General features: G+C 39.2%; 1 protein-coding gene across 1 annotated transcript; it reads left to right on the plus strand.

Moving 5' to 3' along the window:
• cfap54 (cilia and flagella associated 54) lies at nucleotides 1–24,978 on the plus strand (the record flags this gene model as incomplete). Its single annotated transcript, XM_079247406.1, has 54 exons — nucleotides 1–146; nucleotides 608–713; nucleotides 986–1,135; nucleotides 1,269–1,434; nucleotides 2,223–2,281; nucleotides 3,032–3,175; nucleotides 3,549–3,662; nucleotides 3,783–3,875; nucleotides 4,279–4,471; nucleotides 4,583–4,681; nucleotides 4,785–4,897; nucleotides 5,018–5,132; nucleotides 5,467–5,549; nucleotides 5,676–5,786; nucleotides 5,977–6,124; nucleotides 6,231–6,274; nucleotides 6,421–6,490; nucleotides 6,854–6,925; nucleotides 7,301–7,431; nucleotides 7,546–7,737; nucleotides 7,834–7,926; nucleotides 8,034–8,222; nucleotides 8,309–8,427; nucleotides 8,522–8,669; nucleotides 8,901–9,056; nucleotides 9,137–9,259; nucleotides 9,748–9,870; nucleotides 10,054–10,168; nucleotides 10,293–10,385; nucleotides 10,467–10,593; nucleotides 11,752–11,933; nucleotides 12,023–12,177; nucleotides 12,357–12,566; nucleotides 12,743–12,942; nucleotides 13,238–13,373; nucleotides 13,464–13,578; nucleotides 13,756–13,917; nucleotides 14,001–14,210; nucleotides 14,383–14,470; nucleotides 14,586–14,756; nucleotides 14,852–14,918; nucleotides 15,076–15,261; nucleotides 15,346–15,432; nucleotides 15,520–15,639; nucleotides 17,471–17,518; nucleotides 18,582–18,723; nucleotides 20,636–20,745; nucleotides 21,171–21,325; nucleotides 21,414–21,495; nucleotides 21,754–21,913; nucleotides 22,086–22,243; nucleotides 22,760–22,903; nucleotides 22,994–23,114; nucleotides 24,911–24,978. The coding sequence occupies 54 exons, from the start codon at nucleotides 1–3 to the stop codon at nucleotides 24,976–24,978; spliced, it is 6,912 nt and encodes a 2,303-aa protein (XP_079103532.1).
• Between the last annotated feature and the right edge of the window lie 556 nt (nucleotides 24,979–25,534).

The raw sequence follows: 25,534 nt of genomic DNA on the forward strand, positions 1-25,534 counted from the left end.
ATGGACTTACCAACTTCATATTATGGTAAAGTTGACAAAAGAAACCCTGTTATGTTAGCCTTCAAACAAGATATGAGCTCATTTTTCGCACTTATGAGACAAGTGGCTTCTTCGACCGATCAGGACAACAGCTCTCAAGCTAAAGGGTAGGCTGAAAAATTACAAAGCCTAATTTAGAAATAAAGATTTTGCTCAAGATTTAGCTTCCATCTCGTGTATTCACTCATTTTTTTCCACAAGTACTTTACTGTAAGTTACACCAGAAAATAACTTGTAAATGGTCTAGCACATGTTTGTTTCTACGGAAGCGTTTAATGGCCACAGTCGTTATAACACATAGCTCATTCTGTTATAACGAGAAACTGCTATATTATTGCAGTTAAACGCTTCCGTAGTTTCCAGGTTGCGCAAGAACCAATTAAATACAAATGAAATGCCGTGTCCCATCTGGCCATAACATTTTCTTTACGACAGCGAGAAAACGTTGACGCTAGTTAACTCTTCAGGAGTAACCCTGTCAAATGTGAAATGTGTCCCATAAATAGTCTATTTAAGTAATGTGTCGCCTTTTTGTTGGTCATTTGTTTCCAAATGATCGTGACTCCAGGATTAAAATTCTCGTGGAGGTAAGGGGAAAGTACAAACATCGCCTGCCTGCAAAGTTATACCAGGAGCACCTGTTGAACGTGGCAGATTTTCTCGTTGGAATAAAGGTACACTTTTTAAAACTTTTGTCAGACACAGTGGTTTGCTTTTTCTAACTGCTTTGCATCTGTATTAATTAAATTATGAATTTATATAATTCATTTAAATTAATTTTTGCTTGTCAACATAATCATGGGTGGTAGATGAATTCCAGTCAGTGTCATGTCTGCACCTTCCTGTGTGCAGAATTCACCATTTGTGGCACTGGACTATTCAGTGTCTTGATTAGGTGGACTGCAGTTAACATTTCAAAATACGTTCCTCTGCTGTTTATCTGCAGCTTTACCAGCTGGCTCTGTGGCAGGGCTACCATCTCCATCTGTTGCAGTTTAGCTCTGTCAAAATAAATGAGATCACAGATGTGGACCACTTTAAGGCCTGTTTCTTTCCTGAAGGTTTTAATACTGACCAAGATATCATTGCCATGAAGGTAATGTACTCAGTGAGCTTGTTTTATATAGAGAAATAGTGTTCATACTGTTGGTTGTACCAAAATCTTGCTACACCTGTAGTAGCCTATTTAATTTATTAATTTAGATGTATGTTTGTGTCTGCTTGTCTAGGTCCATGCAATGTTTGGCTATGCCCTTTGTATATTTGAGGAGGAGAAAATGGACAGTGTGCTCAGCCAGAAGGGTCTCTGCAAACTACTGAATGTACTGAAGCTTATTAGGATCATGATGCAGGCTTTTCAGCAACATGATCACTTCTCCTGGCAGATATATAATGGTATTTTAATGCAGCCTAAATAACTGTTTGCTTTTTTTTTTTTGCATATGATAAAATAGACTTAAGTTAATGATATGCATGAATTCTTGGTGCACCCACATTAAAATGGATCTTGAACACAGTAACTTCTCTTTTGAGGAGATTAGTACACCCTCTTACTTACAGTGGACCCTGCTTTATGTAATACTATTCAAATAATCCAAGCTTAAAGACTGTAATGGGTTTTTATTAGTGTGTTTTTGTGGCAAAATATTTAACTTTAAGCAACAAAAATGGGTTTTTAGAAGATTAATAATAGCTGGAATGGGACTTCAATAAATAGTTCTTTACTCTAAGGTCACGTCAAATGAATTGAATTGATTGGGAAATTTGGAGCAACAATTGCAAGTCATAGCTGTAAATCTTTTTGCTAAATGTATGGGAGAGCTTTTGCATAAATTTTGTACATGCAGAGCCTGCAAAGCACTTATTGGAAACTGTGTAGGAAAAATAAAAATAATCAAACATACAAAATATTTTAACCCTAAATAACAGGAAAATGATGTTGTATCAAAAGGCATTTACTGAGAACTTAAACATGGCAGCCCATTTTTCTCTAGAACAGGGTAGTTTCCCAATCGGAATAAATAAAGTATATTTAAGAAAAAATGAAAAACAAAATCTTATAGATCATGCATATCCTATGATCTGGCTATTGTTTGTGAGCATGATCCAGTATCTGTGCTGAAATTATATTATTGTGTTGAATGATCTTCATACTATATGATAATATGTTCTATCTCATCTAGGTTCATTACAAATTTACAACATCTGCCGTTACTTGATGACTATGGACTACAGTTCACAGGTACTGTTTCATAAAATAATTTTATTGTACTGCTTTCCTTGATTAAACTATTACAGTTTATTCCTCATCCAAAAGCATTTTTCAAAATGCTTTGTTTAGCCATTTCTGAGTGGCTCTACCCAGATAGCAGACATGTTTGGGCCTAATTTGCACTACTTTTGGCATTTCTGGCTTAGTTATGGCACTGGCGAGTCTTGTGTGGGTCAGATGTTGTACAGATTCATTTGGTTTGATTTTTTTTTCACAATTTAACACACGCAAACTGGATATTGCTACTACCATTTTGTACCACCATTGGACACAGCAAAGATGCCAGTAAGTAATGAGCCAGTCAGAACTGGTCCAAATTAGGAGCTTGTCTGAACACAAATTACAGCCATTTCTTTTGGGGCCACATGCTGAGGTCATGTAGCAGTGGGAGTTTTTGCAGCCACACTTACATGGAATCAACAAAACTGCAGATGTGAGCCATATTGGCACAAATATTTTTGCTCCCTGGATAATGGAAATGGTGCATATGAGGATGATTAATAGTAAGTGACTCAGCTTGTGAATCAATCTTAAAATAGTCTGCAGAAGCATGACTAGTTGGTTTATACAATTAGTTTAATTGTGACAAAAGGAAAAAAAAAATCAGGAATCAACATGAGTTTTAACTGCAGTACATGCTCTACTCTTAGCTAATTGAAAAACCAGATATGCTTCCTGTTGCATTTGATTGTCAACCCTCTTCTGCGAGATCTTTTTCAGGCACTGGAGTACCTTTTGTGGGCCAGCATCATGTTAGAGATATCCACCCCTTTGATGACTGTAAAGTACCTGCCACTAATCACCACACTGTACTGTGCTGTTTGTCAGTGTTACTGTGACAACCATGCTGAGTTGCAAGCCGAGGTGAGAGTCTGTATAAAGAGAATACACATTCATAAAAGACTATTCACATGCTGATCTGAGAATAACTAAATATCACCATCTGTTGATTTCTTCTATGTAGTTTTCTGTCATCCAGACTGCCAATAATGCCATGTACTACCTAAGTTTTTGTTGATAAATAAACCACACCTTAAATTATTCTCTAATGCCCAGCTGTAGAAAATATTGTAGCAGTTGCTGCTGGTGGATATTTATCAACACTTTTATTTGAAATTGAATCCAAACATGAAAAAGATATAGGAGAGATTCTTAAAAAAATCATTTCAGTACTTCTGCATGTATGGTCCCCCCTTCATTGTTTTTCGTAATCTGTTTGTGCATCACACACATTCAGGAATTTGCCAGGAGAGCCCTGGGAAAAATTCATGAGCTATCTAAACTGGAAGAGCAGTGTGAAGTTCTTTCCACTAGAGAGTCTCAGAGAGCTTTAAGAGAGGCCTCTCTCAGGGTAAGAGACTGATGTCATACTCACCATCAAAAGGACCCACGCAGTATTTACTTCATTTAAATCTAAATTATGGCAAAATGTGTTGTTAAAATAATTATTCTGAGACTTTTGTTGTTTCAGCTGGAGGCCTTGATCTTCAAGCGGGCAGTGTTTGAGACCAGACGGGGACCCAAACACATGTTTAACGTCAAAACCTTTAAAGACATCCCAAATGTAAAAAATATTTATTCAGCTGTATTATCACCATGCAAGCATGCACCATACAGTCAGCAAAGGAAATAGTCCTACCTGCTGGATTTGTTTACAAACAGTTTCACAAATATGCATTTCATCCTCTAATCATTGTTAAATCCCCCAAACTCTATATAGTATAAATTTAGTACAAGATTTTGCTTATGCTGGATTTTGCAGGATAATTTTAATTCTATTTTATGTTTCCTCCATTGTTTGTATTTTCCACTTACTGCAGCTACAGAGATCTTTAAGATATCTGTAGTTCAGTCACATATTAATGAAAGTTATTTTAAGCTGCTCACTAAGGTAATCAGCTAACTTTGTGTGTTACAGTGCTTTTTTCAACACCTTATATTTGCTTGTTTGTCTGTATGTCCTCTAGGTGCCATGGCCTCGGACCCCAACAGAGCGCATGCTGATAGGGACGTTTGACTGCAGTGCGGGACAGTTTTTGGGGATTTTGGAAGCACTTTGGGACAGCAAAACACGGCCACTAGAGATGAGGATGCTGGATAACATGGAGCAACAGGAGGTTGTCATAGAACTCCTGTCTGCTGGCATGTCTATACTCTCTGGTGAGTAACACTGCTGCACTAAGTAAAGCAATGCAGAGTTAATAGTAATTATGGTGTTGTAAATTTTAGAAATGCTAAGTGATAAACTTTTGTATGTTAATGTGTTTTAAGGTGTCACAAGTACAGTTGTGCAACAGCATGATAACCACCACTGGCTGTCTCCTAATGTACTGACACCAACATCAGCTCTAATGGATTTAGCAGTTACAGGTAAGTCAACGTCAGCATGTAGAGCTTTGAGTGTTAAAAGTTAGTCGTTTTGTGAGTTTTTTTTTATATAATTGGGAGGCCTTGTTATACGTTCTGTTGCCAGGTGAAATCAAAATACCCATCATGTCTGCAGTGAGGTTCATCAAACTGTTGTTTCAGTACAAGCAGCCAGACACTTTTAGTGACCTAACCAAAGAAATGCTACACCTTTTGTCTGTGAGTAGCTCAGAGGGAACCTACTGTAATTGTCATTACTCAGAAAAACCATATATTTGATTATGATCTGTGTTTATTAATTAACTGGAGTGTGAAAGTTTATGTTTCTCTCTGTGCCAGGGTGTGGAAGGTCAGGCTTTCAGGAAGGCAGAGAAGGAACTTGCATTACTTTACAGTTTCAACAATCTGTTAATTACTCAAAGGATCCCTCCCAGAGCGGAAAACATGAACAATGGTAACTGTATTAAAAATGCAGCACTAAGCTTTAATTAATTTATTGTTGGCTGTGTCAACACAGGTCATCTCATTACTTTTTTCAAAGCTTCTTCTATCTTCAGCCAGTCTTCAAGCTTCTTCTTTTTTATTTTTCATAAATAAACGGGAAGAATTTGAAAATGAATATAGCAATATGGACCACTGGTCAATATTTGATCCTTTTTTAAAGCTTATGTAAATTTTATGGGTAAATTAACCAATTTGTGAATTGTTGAATATATTTAATACAAATTACAATAATTTCTGCATTATAGTTTTGTGTTTTCATGTCTTTCTTTTTAATGTTTCCACAGACAAACAGTCTTCATTCCCCATGAGTGATGAGCTTACTAACCTGGTAGACATCCTGCATATGTCTGTTTGTGGTTCTGATCGTGTAAGTTTGTATGTTGTTTGTGTGTGTTGTGGTTTTGTCATTGGAGGATGAAAGTGCAGATGAAATAGTTTGGACAAACGTCTGTCCAACCTTTTGACTGGCACTGTATAATGCTTGTTTCCACAGGAGCTGCAGCCAAATGGGGACCTGGTACTAGACACTGTGTTATTTTTATGGAGTAAGGTGAAGGTGGTCATGCAAAGGGATCAGTTGGAAGATAATCTGAAGATGGACAAGGTGTGTATTATAATGGAAAAGTAAGTGCTGACTTGAGAACACAAATATTTACAAATACAGAAGGAATTAGTCACATTTTGTGAATTTAGGACTGAAGGAATAGCAAGGTTCATTTTGATGATGAGATAAAAATGGATTATTCACTATTCAGTTTTATCATAATTCTTTTTTTTTGCGAATGTGTTTTCAGTGGATGTGGTGTCTGTCTGTGCTGTGTGATGTGGCCCTTATCTGTGAGCTGGCAACAGTTGACTGTATAATGGTGGCAGACATGATCTACACATTGGCTGTACAACTTGAGAGAGCAGCTGGACATTTTAATCAAGCTCAAGAAGCAGGTGTGAATCTTTTTTCGGGTATTGTTTGTATTAAACCTTGATCATCAACTGTCAGACCAACTATATTTCCCACAATGTTGTTTTTCTCTTTCCCATGCCCATACAGGAGTTCATGATGATGTGAAGATAAGCTCTTTCTCTATTCGTGAGGTATTTGAGTAGATCGAGCATTTTTATGTTCCATCAACAAAGAATGATCTGTATTTTACAGAATGTATGTGACTGAACAAACTGCATGCATGCGATCAGCTAATGTTTAGTATTTTCATCTGATGTTTGTCTGTATTTGCTTCCAGAAATCAAAACTGGAGCTTCTTAAGAAAGCACTTGACTTGGTAAAGAAGGGACTTGAAGCTTTGGCAAAGGGTGCATCAAAGCTAATTCCCCAAGACTGTTCATCCATCACTGACTTTGCCTTTGTGCAGGTAGGAAGTCCACCTGTCAGCTAAAGTTCAGCATCTCATTTATTCATGCTAGACTGTTGAGTTATGATCTCTGTGTTTATTGCCAATGTCAACTCATCTTTGTAAATATGACTACAAATCTTCTTTTGGTAGAAATTTGCCCCAATTAATACATCAAGTACATCAGAAGCCTTTCAAACATCATCAGAGGAAGGAAAAGAAACAGATGAAATTAATGTGAATGTAAAGGACGAAGTAGAATCTGAGTTGGAATCAGATTTTACAGGATATCAGCACACACAGTCCACATCTATGTTTCTTCCAGTGAAAGATCTCTATCTCGAACTGGACATCATCTACTACAGAGTTTCCCTCAAGTTACTGCAGCTAAATGCAGGTGAGATGCTTTTCTTCACTGATACATTTAATGAATTAATTAATACATATTATTAAGTACATCAGACATTGATGTACATCAGACCAATACATTGGTGGTCTTGGAGGGCTGCACGGTGGCACAGTATTGAAGTAGTGAATTCACAGTAGTGAATATTATTAAGTAATCTTGTTATCTGGGCTGAGTTTATACAAAATTCAATGATAAGAACACTGTAAAATGTCTATCCTGAATTGTTAAAAAATGTAGGAATCTGTGACAATATATTTTAATTATAGTGGAAATGATCCAAAGGAACACTGATTGGAACAGGATACACTGTCACATTGTAGAAAAATGGAGTTAAATGTGATCTTTTGTCATTTTTTTTTCTAGTTGGAGAATCTGAAGTGATGGATCGGATAAACAAAAACAAGGCATCCAAAGCTCTTTTTCTTTGCCAGAAGGCTTTGCTGGAGCACAACAGTTCAGTTCAGAATGACAGCAAAACCAAAAGTCTACTAGAAGTAACATGAAAACATTCATACTTCCATAAATATTCTTACACAAAGCTTAACATTTAATGAAAATGACTTGTTTCACTATCAAACTGGTATACTTACGGTGTGTGTTCCTGATAGGAGGCTTCCACCCTTTTAGAAAAGGCAGGGATGGAGGAGAAAAAAATATATATGTCAATTCCTAAGACTCTGGCCAAAAAGAAGGATGAAACACTGAAGGAAGATAAGCACCCTCCACTTCCTCCCATCCCACTCACCCGCACTGACTACTCTTTGACCTTTGTCCCTGCTCCATATGACTTGGAAGAGCAGGTGAGAATGACTTTAATTGTTGTTAATTTACTTGTCAAACATGAAGCAAATACACCACACAATATTCTTTGTTCTTGTTCTTTTGTCTATTTTAAGGTGTGCTGGTACCAGCTTTTTGGGCAAGTAGCTGAAGGCATTAACAAGAAAGTTCGCATTGGTGACTGCAGCCTGACTGGTACAGGGACTATGGTACACTTTGTTTCTTTCCCAAAAGAGTTAAAAGCTCAAAGGAAGCATGTTTTTGTAATAATCATTTGTCACTGTATAAATGATACAAGACGTGACTGTTTTTCTAGGTACCAGCAGTTTCTGGTGAGTGTGTGCTCAAAGTGGAGGGTTTGCAACCCAACCAGAAGTATGTGTTTGCTGTTGCAGCTTACAACAGCCTGGGAAAGCTATTGGGAAACAGTATAGGGGGAACAACCTTACCGCTACTGGCATCCATGCCAGTTCAGGTGCTCTCCATGTGGGCTCACTTGGCTCAGGTACACCATGTTCTTTTAAAAAGTAGTAGTAGACAAACAACAAAACTATAAGTTTACCCAAGTCCTTTTGTTTGTTTCTTTCTCAGGTCTCATTTCAAACAGAACAGTATGTCCTAGCAAAGCGAGCCTGTAGGGAGCTTTGGAGTCATTACACTGACTCGTACAGTGGGTGTGAAACCACACAGGATAGCTTTCCTGCCACAAGGTGAGGATGACAATACAAATACTCTTCACAGTTCAAGGCACATGTCCTTTCTTTGTATTTACTTCTCTCCTTTCTTCCATTCACCATGTTGAAGGCTACATAAACAAACCCTACACCACTCCTCCCTGCACCTCTGCCAGTGGTTCCTGACTTCCATATTTATTGGGACAGAGATCAATATTCAGCAGGGATCTCTCTTCTATGACTCATTCAGTAACAGTGGACCATTTATCTGGGAACAGGTAGGAAAAAGGACAGAAACACGTTGACAGTTCTTAATGTGCAGTCAGTATGTACTGCAAATGTTGTATGAAACAAATAGCCATTTCTCTTTTTCTTGCTCTCTTCCTTTTCTTGTTAATGGTCACCATTAGCCCCATTATAATATGGAACTGTTGGTCTCTTCCGCTTGTTTTTATATTGACAAATTATATAACAAATAGATAAATTATGTTTCTCATCTGTGTATTCAGGAAGCCAGACTGATAGAGTGTCAGCATATGCTGCTGGCCATGGACTTGGCAATGCATCTGAATGATGGTAGCTCTGCTGTGCAAGCTGTAGTTACCTGCTATGGGCTCTTAGCACCTGTAATCTTCCATCAGATTGTCTATGACCCTGTGGTGCAAGTATGCTACATCCTTATACCTCCAGGTCTTAAGTATGCAATATGCTGAATAATTTTAACAGTCTATGTTCTGATGTTCAGGTGATGAAAAAATGCTTGGTGGTCTTGGAGGTGAATTCAGGTCTTCTCAAACAGCAATGGAACGGAAACACCTCAGAGTCGCTTCTGGATATGATAGCCTGCATCACTTTTTACCTGACAAAGGTGTGTTTGGGTTTAGTATGTTTTATACAGTTTACATGTGGAATTTCACATAAAACAGGTATGTGGCCTGTATTTTCATTCAATAGTTGCTATTATTTTTACTGAATAATAATAATTTTTATGTAGAATATTATTAAAGACCAAACGACCTTCTGACAATTAATTAAATTATTGCATCGATCTGAGTTTTTTTTATTTTGAAAAACTGCCCCATGCATATTTATATTTATGTATATTACCATCTATTATAAAGCATATCACAGTACACACAGATGTATGTGTATCTGTGAGGCTACTTTCTATTTTGAGGTGTCTTTATTTTTCTCCTCATGACTTCAACAGACCTACCTGCTGAATTCTCAGCCACTCACACTTTTCTGTGATTCCCAAGAGAATGACTATGGTCTTGATCTTCCATAATCCAGAAGACCATGGTATATTGTGTGCTATTAGGAGGAAAAGACTGACTCTTCAATTTCTCCTGCCAGACTTTACGTTCACTTAGGAAACATCAGATGGCTGCTGCGATGATGGATTGTGGTCGTAGGTTGCTTCAGGAGGTTTTCGATGCTCAGCTGCAAATTAACAAACTTCTCAGCCATGCTCAGCGTGTAAAACACAGTGGAAAAGTCTGTATTTACTTTATTATTCATCCTGTCTCTTTAAGTAGACTGATATATTTTCAAGTGACATTTCACTGTAGTTTTATTGATTTGGGGTGTGTGTGTGTGTGTGTGTGTGTGTGCGTGCGTGCGTGCGTGCGTGCGTGTGTGTGTGTGTGTGTGTGTGCGTAGTGTAAAACTCTGGCTCATGCTCATGATCAGGCCAAGATAAGTCTACAGCTCAAAGCACTGCATGGGAAAAATCTACAAATAGTGAAGTCACAAGAAGATCTCAGCATGGAGAATGGTAATTCCTTCCATTCATCTAATTTGTTTATTTTCATGCTAACTTGATCCCATGACATTAATCACATTTATACCAATGGTGTCTTTCAAAGTCTCATTCTGAACATAACTGTCTTTTATATCAGCAGAGAATTTGCAGCCATTGACTGGCAGTGATCACCCAGTCTTATTGTATGATCTGATCTCTAGCAGCTCACTACAGGATGCCTACAAAAGTGGTACATGGCTTATTGTCGTACACTTTCTTCACTGAAATACTAGTCTTGTTCACTCACGCCTATTTTCTGTGTTCTTATAAGTAATGAAGGTCAGGCGCAAGACCTATTTTCTTGAGTTTGCAGCATTGCTAATACAGAGGACCTTGGAAGAAGGCCATCCTGACCTTGTTCTAAACTGGGGGACCAACATGTTTAAGTTTCTTTCCAGGTTTGCTTTTATTATCCTCTGTTTTGCTGATGTTTGTGAAAAACAGGATGAAATTGAAAATTACAGCTTTCATTTCTTTATCTTAATCAATGTGTTGTTCCATGATCAAATTGATACTTCACTAATCAAAGAAATACACAATTCACCACTGGCTTCTTCTTTATGGATGTGTTCCGATTAATGATAGAAATAATCTATTTACTCTAAACTGTTGTGTGATAATATTTAAATGGTCTGGTGTTTTTTCAGGCGTGATGAAGCAATGGGACTGTCTACAAAATATGTAAAGGCAAAATGCAAAAGCAGGGCTAGTCCTCAAGCTCCAAAAGGAAATGAAACACCCCAGGTGAAGATAAAAACACATTCACATCAGGAATAAACAGTGCACACAATATTTTATTTCCCAGACTATATTAAACGCAAGGTTATATAGATTCTGTATGTATGTATGTATGATGCACCCACCACATTCACAGTTGCATTGTGTGTGTACTTTAAGTTCACTTTTAACGTCATAAAAATTTAAATGATTGGGTTTATATATATATATATATATATATACATTGATTTAAAAAGAATTTTGCTCTGTTGCTTTGTTTTTTAAACACATGCATACCCGATGTTATTTTTTTAAAGCAGAACAAGAACACACCTTCTCATGATGAAACAAAAAAGAAGCTGAGACAGAAGATACCACACACAATGCTTCTGAATTTGAGAACCAACAGGTGACATTATGTGGAGATCTGTTTGTTGGGGATACCTCGGTATCTTTGTCATCATAAGTGTTCATCGTATGCTGAACTTATTTTCATGTATGCAGAGAAATGCGTGTCGCGGAAAACCTGCTGAGCATGATGTCGTGTGTTGTGCGACGCCACAAAAAACAACTTCACTTGAGAAATGTGTGCTCTGAGGAGAGAGTGTGGAGGTCTCACTTGAACCATTGCATGGCTCAGGCACATTTTGCACTGCTCTATCAGGGTCTAGACCAGCTGCATGAAGGATCCCTGCAAAGCAGGTTTGTTTGTAAGATACACACCATAACTTTATTTTCTTCAGACAATGCATTTAAAACCATCTGAAGTGAGACATTGTGTTATTTGTAATCAATAGTCTGTAGTCATAAAAGCTTGTAAACTTATCCTTTTTTCTCAGGTACAGTCAGTTTAATCATTTGAGTTTCTCTCTATCCCACACTGGAGTCCTGCTGTGGAGAAACCCACAGCCACCACCGCCAAAGCACTCACCTGAATATGATGTGTTAGAGAGGGAGTCTTCTCACTCCGGTTTTAGGAGTGATGTACTGACTCCAAACAAAGAAACGAACAAACAGGAGGGTGGGTCAAGTGGCTTGATGGAAAAGTTGAAAAAAAGTTCAAACTTGGTCTTTCTTTTTGTAATTGACAGAAGCTTTTTTTCTTTGCAGCTATCATGCATGATAACTCTGTCACTGACAACAGCTGTGAAGAGACAGAAGCCTTCTCTCAAACTGTGGAACAACAGATGGAAACAGAGAGACACACTACTTCTTCTCTACTGGATTTACTTAACAAAGCTGCTTTATACCTTCAGAGGGCTATGGTACTGTAAATTCACACACAAAGCGGATTTTATAAACATAGTGTAAAATTCTTTTTAACAATGTGTAAATTTTTTTTTTTTTTTTTTCCATTTGATGTACAATATTTTTTTTAAATATCATGTCTGTTGTATATTGTCTTTGCTGTATTGTACATGTATTAATGTTTAAAACTCATCAGGTGTTGGCTCATCGTGGCAATCACTGGACAACACTACAGTGTGTGTGTCACACTCTGTGGGACCAAAGTTGCAGAATCACTTCCATGGCACAGAGAGCTACTCAGTGTAAAGCTCCTGCACCTGTCACACCAGACCAGCTACAGACCATCTTCACCCCTCTGCTGGTACTTGCTGTTGACCTCATCATGGATATGCTCAACAAACTTCAGGTCAGTAACACATACTGCTATATGCACACATGTAAATGTTTGAAAATTGCTCATGCACATTATTATTCTATAGAAATATTTAAACAAAACCTCTAGGTTAGAGAGGTGTTTGTAGATGTTTAGGGATTTTCTGCTACAGATTGGTGTGGATTCTAAGGGAATGTTACACTTCTTAGCTTTGGACTTTGTATGACCGAGATTTGACTGAGGAGGAACTAGAGTCCAGTCTCCACTTCTCAGCCCCACTGGATGACAGCACACAGGTGGACCTGCGATGGGTTTGCACCTTAGTCCTGCACACTTTGGAGAGGCTCCATGACAGGGAAAAGTGGGAAAGCCTGGCTCATTTTGCTTTACTGTTCAACACATACTCACGGTGAATATGACAGACTTTGTATAGAGACACACAATAAAACCAGGGCTGAAGTTGAGTTGTAAGTTCTTATCATCAATAAAATGTGAGTGGATCTTTTTATGCTAAAATGACTTCATGAGTCACAAAGACAAAACAGAGTTAAAGACTGATGGTATGTAAACAGTATTATATCCAGTAATAATAAGTGGTATAAAATGAAAGTAATATTGCTAACCTTTTCACACACACAAAATCATCCCTTCAGCTCATGACATGGTTTTGTGTGTTTGTGCTTCCATGAAATATCTTTTCCCAGGGAACGCTATGCCTTGATCATAGCTCCTCTGCTGATTCATGCTCAGAGAAGGTTGCTCGAAAGAATTAGATCCTATGGAGGACCTATAGTCCCACAACCACACCATGTCAAGACACAGAAGGCCACAGGGAAGGAGGTATCTCATACTTTTCTAAATGGAAAGTTTTTTCAGACTTTATGTGTGATGACCTGGATGTTTGTGGTGCTTTTTTGTTCTACATTTCAGATTACTTATAGAAGTTATGCAGGCTCCCAGCTTTTCAGTGGGTGGACCCCTTGCCCTGCACAGCAGCCAGTCCACAAAAAAGCAACACGCACAAGGGACGCAGTTTCACTGAAAGGTTTATGCAGCTTTATTTGTGTAAAATTCTAGTATAAACTTTTTTATCAATGTGTTTTTTTTTTCATATTAGTAAATTATGATCTTTTTCATTCTATTGAAATTAAATTATAGATTAAACTCAGTAGGTAGTATTCAAATGTTTAATGTCTGAAAATACCAGTGCTTTATATCTCAGGTGCAGAGATACAGCGCTCCATGTCACTTGTGTGTGTTCCTCTTGATGTGGAAGACACACTGAAATGTTACCGCCAAGTTCTCGAGAAAAGACCACTTTGTCTTCAAGTTTACCAACATAGTCGCTCCTTACTGGTGCTGGTTCTGGCATACACACAACTTTGTGAGTTTACTGATGATTGAATAACTCATGTACATGTAGACACTGCCGCTGTAAAACTCTTCACTGCTTGTGTCCATTTTCAGGCTATTTGAAACAGCTACATCCTTATCAAGGCAGAGATTCGAGCCATTCAGCAAGCCAGGTAGACTTCAGTCCCAGAATGACTCTCAAACCAAATATCGTACCTTGTGACCTGTCTGAGGAGGACTTTAGTATCCCGAGTGCCATCTATGGCTTTCCCATCAATGCCGATGGCATACCATCTGTCATTGCTGCATACTCCAACTCCATCAGTAAGGAGCCAAAATACTTTATTTAAACAGCATCCTTAATTTAACTAGTCAAATACTGATGATTGGTCATTATTAAAGAACCCGCTACCTTTATGACAACAATATACACCATTAGATGAATTATGCATAAATTATTCAGTTCCTCTCCTCTTTTCATTGAACTATTTCTTAGAGTACCTCCAGGCTAACGGCCATAAATCTCTAAGTGTGTTGGCTCTGCATGAAATGGGAAACCTCAGATTCTACACTGGAAACACACGGTTTGAAATCTGTGGCTAAAAATGCTAACTGAGCTAGCACTTGTTTAAAACCAGGGGGTTCCTTTTTACTCTTTAAATAAATTCTTCCCTGTTTGTGTTGTTGTTTTTTTTTCAGGGCAGCACATTCATGCTGGAGCAAAGCTGTAGATTGTGCTATCCAGAGCTCAGGGGTTGTGGAAAAATGGGACGGCTTGACATTTGGATGCAGCTCCTCACAAGAAACAGTAAAACAAGCTGGCATTTGGGGATGTCTACAGGCTGCTGTACTCACTGCAAAGATAGCACAGTGGGTTTTATGTAGATTTGAATATGTTTTTTGCGCATGTACGTACCTGTAGAGCCGACCTGCTCATGAGTTTTTTTAATGTTTACAACCTCCAGGTTTATATTAACTACTGATATCTGCAAGCGGACCAAGTGCTCCCTGCTTTCTGCCCATTTCTTTCGGGTAATTCAAAGTATCTTTTTTATTTCAATTTTTGTTTCCACATATATAAAGTAGCAAGCTATACCAGGAGAGGTTTTTTGCTTTGATGACTGTATGATGCATCTTTGTGTGTGTGTGTGAGCCTTCTGACTTCTTGTTGTATGACCAACTTCCTTAGTGTGTGCTACATTGCTCCATTGCGCAGCCCCAAGTTGACCTCCAGTATGCCACACACAGCATTGGTGATGAACTGTTCCCTGGAGTTGACCTTTTCTCCAAGTCCCATAGGATTCCATGTCACACCATTGTAACAAGCCTTAACTTCATCTGCCACTGGCTCTTCACCACAGGCTACTACATCACAGTAAACACTATATGATGTGGTTTTTAATTTAATTTCTCAAGATACATAAGTGTATTAGTGTTAAGTTGTTTCTTGTTATTTCAGCTTCTGCCCATGTTAGCTCTTTACCTTCATTTTGTGGGTCCTGTATGCAGAGATGTACAACGCACATTTGAAGGCAGAATTCTTAAGGTCAGAATTTGTGTTTACCCCAGTACTTGAATGTTGATGTTTTTCCTCCCCTGTTGGAGTTTTCAGTCTGGTGACCATTTTCTGCAGATACGTGCACTTACTGAACTGCATATGTTCACTGAAGCTCTGATGGAAGCAGTTCAGCTCACACAAGGAGCAGGTATCGTTTTGCCTTATGGGCAAAGCATCGCCAAACCAATTCTCCAAGTATGTATACACTTTTTCTAGAAACTAATTTTGAAGGATTCTTATTTTTTTCCTGTAGCAGTACAGTGAGCATCTCTCACTCTTGTCATGTCAGGTTTGCAAAAAGTGGTTCAGGGTTCACCCTGATAAGCTGTGTATACATATATTCCATCCATGCATCTTCTGCCGCTTATCCGGGGTCAGGTCGCGGGGGCAGCAGCCTAAGCAGGGAAACCCAGACTTCCTGCTCCCCAGTTACATTTGCCAACTCTGCGGGGGGAATCCCAAGGTGTTCCCAGGCCAGCCGAGAGATATAATCCCTCCAGCGTGTCCTGCTTGTTCCCCGGGGTCTCCTCCCAGAGGGACATGCCCGTAGCACCTCACCAGTGAGGCGTCCAGGAGGCATCCTGACCAGATGCCCAAGCCAACTCAACTGGCTCCTCTCGATGCGGAGGAGGAGCGGCTCTACTCTGAACCCCTCCTGACCGAGCTCCTTACCCTATCTCTAAGGGAGGCCACCTTGCGGAGGAAACTCATTTCAGCCGCCTGTATACGAGATCTTGTTCTTTCAGGTCACGACCCCCAGCTCATTACCATAGGTGAGGGTAGGAACATCGATTGACTGGTAGATCGAAAGCTTCGCCTTCTGGCTCAGCTCGTTCTTCACCACGACAGACTGGCGCATAGTCCGCATTACTGCAGACGTTGCACCGATCCGTCTGTCAATCTGACGTTCCATCCTTGCTTCACTCAAGATCAAGACCCCGAATATTTAAACTCCTCCCGGCCCAGAGAGGAAAATCCACCCTATTCCGGCTGAGGACCATGGTCTCAGATTTGGAGGTGCTGATTCTCATCCCAGCCGCTTCACACTTGGCCGTGAATCGCTCAAGTGAGAGCTGGAGATCACGACCAGATTAAGCCAACAGGACCACGTCATCTGCAAAAAGCAGGGACCCAATCCTAAGGCCACCAAACCAGATCCCCTCAACACCTCGGCTGCTCCTAGAAATTCTGTCCATATAAGTTGTGAACAGAATCGGTGATAATGGGCAGCCTTGGCGGAGTACAGCCCTCACCAGAAACGAATCCGAATTACTGCCGGCAATGCGGACCCACAGGAGTCCCCGAGGTACACGGTCGAAGGGCTTCTCCAGGTCCACAAAACACATGTAGACTGGTTGGGCAAACTCTCATGCCCCCGTCAGGACCCCAAAGAGGGTATAGAGCTAGTCCACTGTTCCACGACCAGGACGAAAATCACACTGCTCCTCCTCAATCCGAGATTCAACTATCCGGCGGAGCCTCCTCTCCAGGACCCCTGAATAGACCTTACCGGGGAGACTGAGGAGCGTGATTCCCCAGTAATTGGAACACACCCTCCTGTCCCCCTTCTTAAAGAGGGGGACCACCACCCCAGTCTGCCAGTTCAGAGGCACTGTCCCTGATGTCCACGCGATGCTGCAGAGACCTTGTCAGCCATGACTTCAGCCCCAGAAATAGGAGAGTCCACCCCTGAGTCCCCCAGCTCTGCTTCCTCACCGGAAGATGTGTTTGTAGGATTGAGTAGGTCTTCGAAGTATTCCTTCCACCGACCCAAAATGTCCCGAGCTTAGGTCAGCGGCTCCCCATCTCCACTGTAGGCAGTATTGCCGGAGAACTGCTTCCCCCTGCTGAGTCACCAGATGGATGGTGGATCAGAATCGTCTCAAAGCTGTCTGGAAGTCATTCTCCATGGTCTCGCCAAACTCCTCCCACGCCCAAGTTTTTGCCTAGGCGACACACATAGATATATTGAATATGTGTCATGAAAGTTTGTGTCATGAAAAAAAATCATATTTTTTATTTGCAGCCTGGGAAGACATTCTGCAGCGACAAGTCACTTCTGGACAATGTGGAGGTACTTTCTTTATGTTCTTTGTCCATTATCAAGAATGTAGCTCTGTGTCCTTTATAATGGAAGCTTGTGCTATTTGTTGAAGCTGGAACTTTGTGTCTTTCTGCTGAGCCTTCTCTTTTAAAAACTTCTGCAATTCCTGTACAAGGTGAACCAAGAACAATTGCCTTTTTTCATTGGACCCTGTGCATGCCTTTTACAATACATATACATTTATTGCTGCCTGTTCAAGCATGTTGTAAAACAGTGATGGGCCACATACATGTTCCTGTGCATACCCTTATTACCCACGGCATTATCAGTACACCTCTGAGTCTGAGCTGTGCTCCCCAAGGATGAATGGTGCCTTTTCGCCTCGATCAGAATCACAGTAGCCGATGGCCTGCATCGTAGCTAAAACCTCGTGAGGACAGAGCCTCTTGCATGGATTGCATCAGTGCAAGACATTATAGAATAAAACAAGGTTTAGAGACTATTTGACTTTACAAGAAGATGTCTGTCTTTTACATATCATTCGACTAGAAGATCAACTACTGTGAAAAATCATTTTATGTCAGAGATCTGGTGTTTTCAGTGATGTACAAGGTTATATTTCATTTAAAATCTAATTTCCTCCAGTGCACTTAGTATAACATTTGTCACCACAGACCTGAACTGAAAGTTAGAACTGTGGGGAGACCGAGTTTGTTTTTACATGAAAGTGCCAACATGGCATTTTCACATACCAGTACTTACTTTTTAAGTAGTTGCTGAGGTGCAAAGAAAACCATCTGGATTGGGGGCATTTCAGCCTCAAGTAAATTTTGTTTACTCTAGTTTAATCTGGAAAAAAATGAATAAATATAGCTCAAAATGATCCAAAAACTAACTCTTAGATAACACATTTAACAACAGTCTTTTAGAAGTATGCAAAACTGTAATGTGCTGAAAGTGACCTTTTCAGCTGTATTTTTTGCCATGTTAACAAATACATCCTAAAGGATGCTCACTAAACCTGCCCAATAACTTGTTCAACGTATTTCATTTTATTAATGTGTTTTGTATACCTGTGATGCTTTTGAATTAGGTTTTAGAAGACCTTGTGAACTGTGACTTTACTCCAGAAGACAGGACATTGTACAGTCCCACACTGCGTGCCAGATTCAACATTGCTCGTGTTCGGCTAGTTCTAGCTCTTGCAAACTCCATACGGGGATGCCCTCTGTCAGGTCTGTAAGCCAGTGTACCCCTTCTTTCTATTAATTACTGTACGTTGGTTTTACTGTTGGAATGCTGGGATATTTCTGTTGTCTAGAGTATCAAATAACAGTTGGATTGGTCATACATACCGTGCTGTATCTGTGCACTAGACCTATCTTATCTACACTGGCCAAAATAAAAAGTCGCCACCAAACAAAAAGGTCTTTGGCTGCCTTTAAATCACACATTCACTCTGTATTGTTTTGACATTGAAGTCTCTGCAATGTTATAAGATTTATTTCCATTCAGTGTTGCATGAATTTTTCACCAAGATCTTGTATGGGGAAGTTTGACTATTGTGCAGAGCCTTCTCCTGATCATCACAAAGATTCTCAATGGGGTTCAGATCTGGACTCTCCATCCATGTATGAAAATTATGTGTCATGCTCCTTTAACCACTCTTTCACAATTTGAGCCCAGTGAATCCTGAATATTTTATCTTGAAATGTCAGTGCCATCAGGGAAGAAAAAAAATCATTGATGGGATAACCTGGTCAGTTTTAGTCTCTGGGTACATAATGTTGCTCAACCTAGACCTGACCAACTGCAGCAGTAGGCACTAGGCATGATAGGTGCATCATTTCATTCTGTTCTATAGCCATTTGGCGCTTTTAGCCAACTTACAATTGATGTGATCAGTTAACCTAACATGGTTGTCGGTAGGAGGAAGCAGGAGTAGTAGAGAACCCACACAAACACAGGGAGAACATGCAAACTCCATGCGGAAAGGCTAATGTTCAAACGTCCCCCCAGCCATGGCTCTAAACTTCTTACTGCTGTAAGGCTGTGCTAACCACTATGCCACTGTACTCCTGTGATGTGTCCATCACTCTGGAATGGGGTAAACATGAACTCATCAGCTCACACAACTTTCTTCCATTGCTCCAGAGTCCAATCTTTAAGCTCCCTAGCAAATTAAAGCCGTTTTCTTTGGTTTGCCCAATCGATTAGTGGTTTTTCTAAGGCTACACAGCTTTTCAGTCCCAAACCCTTGGGGTTCCATTACCTTGTTCATATGGGAATATTCTTAGATTCACTGTTAAACATAGCCCTGAGTTCTATGGATGATTTTTTTTTTTTTTTACCCCAAACTTACAAGTGATCACTGATCATCATTCAAGATGTTGTTCTGGCCACATTTCTTCCTGGAAGATAGTAGTTCTGCACTATCCTTCCAGTGTTTAACATTGCATTGGACAATTTTTCACCCAGTTTTAGCAGTTTCTGCAATCTCCGTAGATCTTTGCATGATGAAAGCCAATGATTTGACCCTTTTTAAACAGATTAACATCTTTTCCACGTCAACAGGATGTGTCTTTCCGCATATTTGTTTAAGTGAAATGGTGCCGGCGGCCACAGTAGAGGTTAGCAAGAAGTCACTGTCGCAAGTCACTGGTTCAAACCTCGATTTACATGCTCTCCCTGTGTGTGCAGCGGTTCTTTGTGGGTACTCTGGCTTCCTCCCACTGTCCATGCATGTTAAATTCTTCTTAGGAGTGAATGTGAGTGAATGGTTGTCTCTCTAGCGAATGACAACCTTGCCTCTCGCCTGATTGGATACGCTCTACCGTCCCCACAACCCTGAATTGAACTAAGCAGAATATAAAATGAGTGTTTAAAAATGACAAGCTACTCCTTGTATCAGTTGGAGTTGAATAACTTGTTTCCAGCTGAAAGATAATCGTCCATGCAGTATCTGTTTTGTTTAGTTAAATTCAGGCAACTGTATTTTTTGACAAGACAGTATATAAATCTATAACAAAATAGTGATTCTGGATGTAAAAATAAAAAACAAAAAAAAATAACTTCAGTACATAAAGTGAGAATGTCTTTAAGATTGTAAAGAAGCATGTGCTAAAATAAGCTGTTTGGTGACCTCAGCAAAGCACCAACAGGACAGATCGCACCTTGAAGGGTCCTGCCAAAAAGTAAGGGAGCCAATTCTCACTCTTTGTAATGAGAAAGAGAAGCTTACTCCAGAGCGGTTAAAGGTAAGACCTGGACTATATTTCAGCTTAATTCATCCATATCAGTTGCAATAATGAAATTATCTTTCCCAGCTGCTTAAAGCTTTTCTAATTGGACTCTCTATCTTGAATGTGGATGACTACTTTACTTTATTTTGCTTTTTATCATTTAAAGGGATATTCTTATTCAGAAATTATCTGTCTTACTCTCCTTGTCTAAAAATATGTTTCTTCTGTTCACCGTCCTTTCTGTTTACATTCATGTTTAACAAAGTGTGTCTATATAACTACTGTTACACCAAAGTATTGGGTGGTGCCTCACTGCCTTTTGCCATAACTGGCTGCTCCAGTAAAAGTGTCCAGTACCTATTATGATTTGTGAGAAGGATCATCACTCTTGTTGCTGCTTGGCCAGTATTTGTGAATATTTGTCGTATCCTCTGTTTTAGTTTCTGTTACTGGAGGGAGCATCTTCCTTATTGTGCTCCATAACACAGGAACTTGCATCTCATTCCTGTAGTGAAGCTGAGAACTTGGAACTGAGGATAGAATCCAATCTTCTTAAAGCCAATCTCCACTTGCAGCAAGGACATGCTTCTCTTAGGTAAAATAACCTCATGCATGGCATGAGTGTGTGTCTGTGCGTGTGTGCGTTTGTGTGGCTAAATCATCATTTTAATGTTATCCTTCAGCTCTGAGACAGCAGCTTCGTCTTTGTTGCTGCTGCAAACCTCGTCTGTCATTCAGAGAGAATATAAACCTGACAATGAACAGGTAATGCTATTATCTTGAGAATCAAATGTGCACATATTTAACTAAACTGTTTCTGTGTTGTGTCTCAAACAATAGAATTTTAACAAAAGAACCACAACTACAGAGAAGGAAAATGCTACTTATAAATCAGTATCTAACACGATAGTGTACATTTTTATTTAAATTTTCTACAAACTTCAAAATTGCAGCTGAATTGTTACTTACTGCAAATGGTACATGTTCACGCTTGTTTTCATATGTGTTATATCCTGTCTTCAGGATACTAAAGTTTGCAGTGTTTCTGACATCCTGCTTGGAGATGATCCCAGAGCAGTTGAGGCTGGTCAGAGAATTGGTGTTTCTCTGTGGCTTCACTGCCGCTTGACTTTGATGCGCAGTCTGAATGCCAGCATCTCTAGTACTGCTGCCATATTCCCAGGTGTGGTGTTTAGCTGCTTTTTTTACTCATATGTCTACTTTAAATTGTTCCTCTCATGATTCCTAGTGTTATTAGACGCATTAGGCATTCAAAAGTCAGTGTTACATTGTGGTAGTTTGTTAAAAAGGTTTAATTATGTGTGATTGTTTGCTCATGGGAATTTGTCTTTAAGGCAATAACATCAATAAGGAAACTGGTAGAGTGCTTCAGGAGGGTCTTGATGAATGTGTGAGATGGGGAGACGTTGACATTCAAGCCATATTGATGGTAGAGGGTGCAGAATTTGAAGCACGAAGAGGAAAAACAAACGACAGCATAACAATGCTGCAGGTATTGTCCCAAACACAAAGCTTTTATTATTTTCTATGTACAACAATAATTTCTCTGTCTTACACTTCTATTCATTCTATTATGTAGTCATTGATGCTTTCCTCAAGATATACTGTATATCTTCACCCTCTTTAAATAATAGCATTTTGTGTGTGTTTTTTTAAAAACACAAGAAATGAAGAAGAAATCTAAAAAAAAATATTTTGTATTTTTAGAAAAACTTGAAGAAAAAAATTAATGTAACTAAATGGATCTGGGAAGCTGTTTTTTTTTTTTGTTTTGTTTTTGTAATAATATTGTCCCTTTATACAGTTTTTTTGACCGCTTGGAATTTACTTGTTGACAGAATAAAGTAAAAAATGGAAAAACAGAACTTACTGATGCAAAGAGTTGTGGTGTTGAGGAGACAAAATTGGGTCTAAAGACTATAAACTCAAATGATATGATTTACAGTGATAAGTTTATATACAATGAATTATGACTTAGTGCTCTATTTATTCCTCTGTTTGCATGCAGGAAGCAGTGAGCTTACTGTCAGAACAGACATACATGCCACCACGGTCCATCATGACTCTGGCTCGGGCCACTTTGATGCTTAGCAACCTGAAAGGAGTTATGAGCACCACACTTCAGCTCACACAGAAACTCCTTATCAAACAGGTACACCATCAGATGACTAGAGAAATCAAACAAAACAAAAAGCAAGTGAGACTAAGTGCATGACTTTTTAACATTTTCTCTCTCTTTCAGTTGTGTGTTTTTGGTGAACGTGTGAAGTTGCTTGATGGAACAATATGCTTCTCTACTCCTGGACCAAGGAACATCTACCTCCCTTACCTTGACATACTGAAAGAGATCACATTACAGATTGGTAAACTAGGAACAAAAGACTCAAAGGGGTTACATAACATAACAAGTGTACTAACCACTACTCCAGTCACAATGACAGGTTGATTCTCAAACAAGGTTGTTTAATTATTGTCATCTAATCAATTCCTTTATTTATTTATTTATTTTACAATTCAAATAATATGCAATCTAAGGATATAAATGATAAAAAATAAGACAACAACAACAAAGCTTTCAATTTAGGAAATTGGAAAAAAATGTCATACAGGCAATCTGCTCTTGGTTGACTTAAACGTTGATGTTGAATCACTGACAAATTTGTGATTGATGTGAATTACTCACACACACACACACACACAACTTACATTATGGTGTTTTTCCCTCAACATGGAATACAGAGGCTCAATATTTAAGTCCTCTTCCTGACTGACTTATGGTGCTGTTTATAAGAGGAGTGAAAAGAATGGGGGAAGGGGAGGAGTAGTCGGGACACTTTGCAACCTTTCCAACATTTTTTTTTAAATGCAACTTTAACCATTAAACAGTCATCACTTTATCTAGAAATTCATTACCTGAAACACACACTTTGTCAAAGTACTGTTTTTTATTTCTCAGTATGATGTATTGGTCAAAGCTTTTTGGCTCAAAGTAAAAGAAAAAAAAACAAATTTTTTTCTTGATATTAAAACAAATTTTGAATGAATAATATTCTCTTCATATTGAAAAATAACTTGTTGTTAAGGGCTGCACGGTGGCGCAGTGGTTAGCACTGTGGCCTCGCAGCAAGAAGGTCGCTGGTTCGATCCTTGGCTGGTTTGGTCAGTGGCCTTTCTGTGTGGAGTTTGCATGTTCTCCCCGTGTATGCGTGGGTTCTCTCCGGGTACTCCGGCTTCCTCCCACCATCCAAAGACATGCATGATAGGTTAATTGGTCACTCTAGGAATGAGTGTGAGCGTGAGTGGTTGTTCGTCTCTCTGTGTGGCCCTGCGATGGACTGGCGAGCTGTCCAGGGTGTACCCTGCCTGTCGCCCAAAGCCAGCTGGGATAGGCTCCAGCTTCCCCGCAACCCTGAATTGGAATAAGCGGTTTGGAAAATGAATGAATGAATGAACTTGTTGTTAAGTCAGTCAAATATCGTAATGCACCCTTGAGTTTAACAATTAACTTTTTAGGCATCATCACTATGAATGAAAACATTTTTGTCATTTTTAAAACTCTTTTCAGTCCTATAAAGAAATAAAAACTCTCCTTGTACGAAATTAAGTCGTCAAACAAGTGTCCCTATTTAAATCCTTTCTCTTCAGTCTTTTAGTTTGTCTGCAAAATGCAAAATCCTAATGATTGAAATTATTAAGCAAGTAGAATAAAAGAGTATTGTATTTCACATGAGATTCAAGATTTGTGTTAGTATGTGAAGATGTGTGAGGCAAGGCAAATTTAATTGTTTAGCACATTTCATGTACATGACAAGTCAAAGTGCTTTACATAAAACAATAATATCACAAAGAATTGTACAGCACACCTGCCTGCCTGTTACTGACCAACAGACAGGTGGACAATGTTATCTTTATAGTTATACTGAAAAAAATATATACATTAGTTTTACTGGACCTCCGTGCCGCATTTGATACAGTTGACCACAATATATTACTTCAACGGCTGGAGAGCTGGGTGGGTCTCACTGGCACTGTCCTCAACTGGTTCAAAACATAGTTAGAAAACAGAAAGTACTTTGTGTCAATATAAAACTTTACATATGAGCAGACAAGAATTGCATGTGATGTTCCCCAAGGTTTCATCCTGGGGCCTCTGTTGTAGGTGCATGTACATGCTTCCACTGTGGCAGTGGAAGCATCTACATGCTTCCACTGCCACAGGTCATATAGAATAACAACCTCAGTTACCACCACTACGCAGATGACACACAGATTTATATTACAATGTCACCAGGACCTTGGTAAATGCATTGAGGCAATTAATGACTGGATGTGCCTTAACTTTCTTCAGTTAAACTAAATCAAAACTGAGGTGATTGTCTTTGGAGCCAAAGAGGAACAACTACAAGTCACTACAGAGCTTCATTCTATACACCTGAAAACCACCAACCAGGCCAGAAATCTGGGTGTAGTGATGGATTCACACTTAAATTTTGAAAACACATTAAGAGATTAACAAAATCAGCTTACTATCACCTTAAGAATATATCAAGGAAAAGATCTGATGTCACAGCAAGACCTGGAAAAACTAGTCCATAAAAACATATTTTATGTTGCTTCCTCATAAATTTTTTTTTAAAAAAGGAGGAGAAATGTATGTACATTTTACCAATTAAAAACTGATTTGGGGGCATTATTGCTTGAAATCTGTCAGAATTGTATACAAATTTGGCTTTTTTAAATTGTATTTTCTGCCACATCTGTTTCTGCAGGTCCTGTCCCTAAT

The sequence above is a fragment of the Telmatherina bonti genome, assembly GCF_933228915.1.
Source record: "Telmatherina bonti genome assembly, chromosome: 10".
NCBI lineage: Eukaryota > Metazoa > Chordata > Actinopteri > Atheriniformes > Telmatherinidae > Telmatherina > Telmatherina bonti.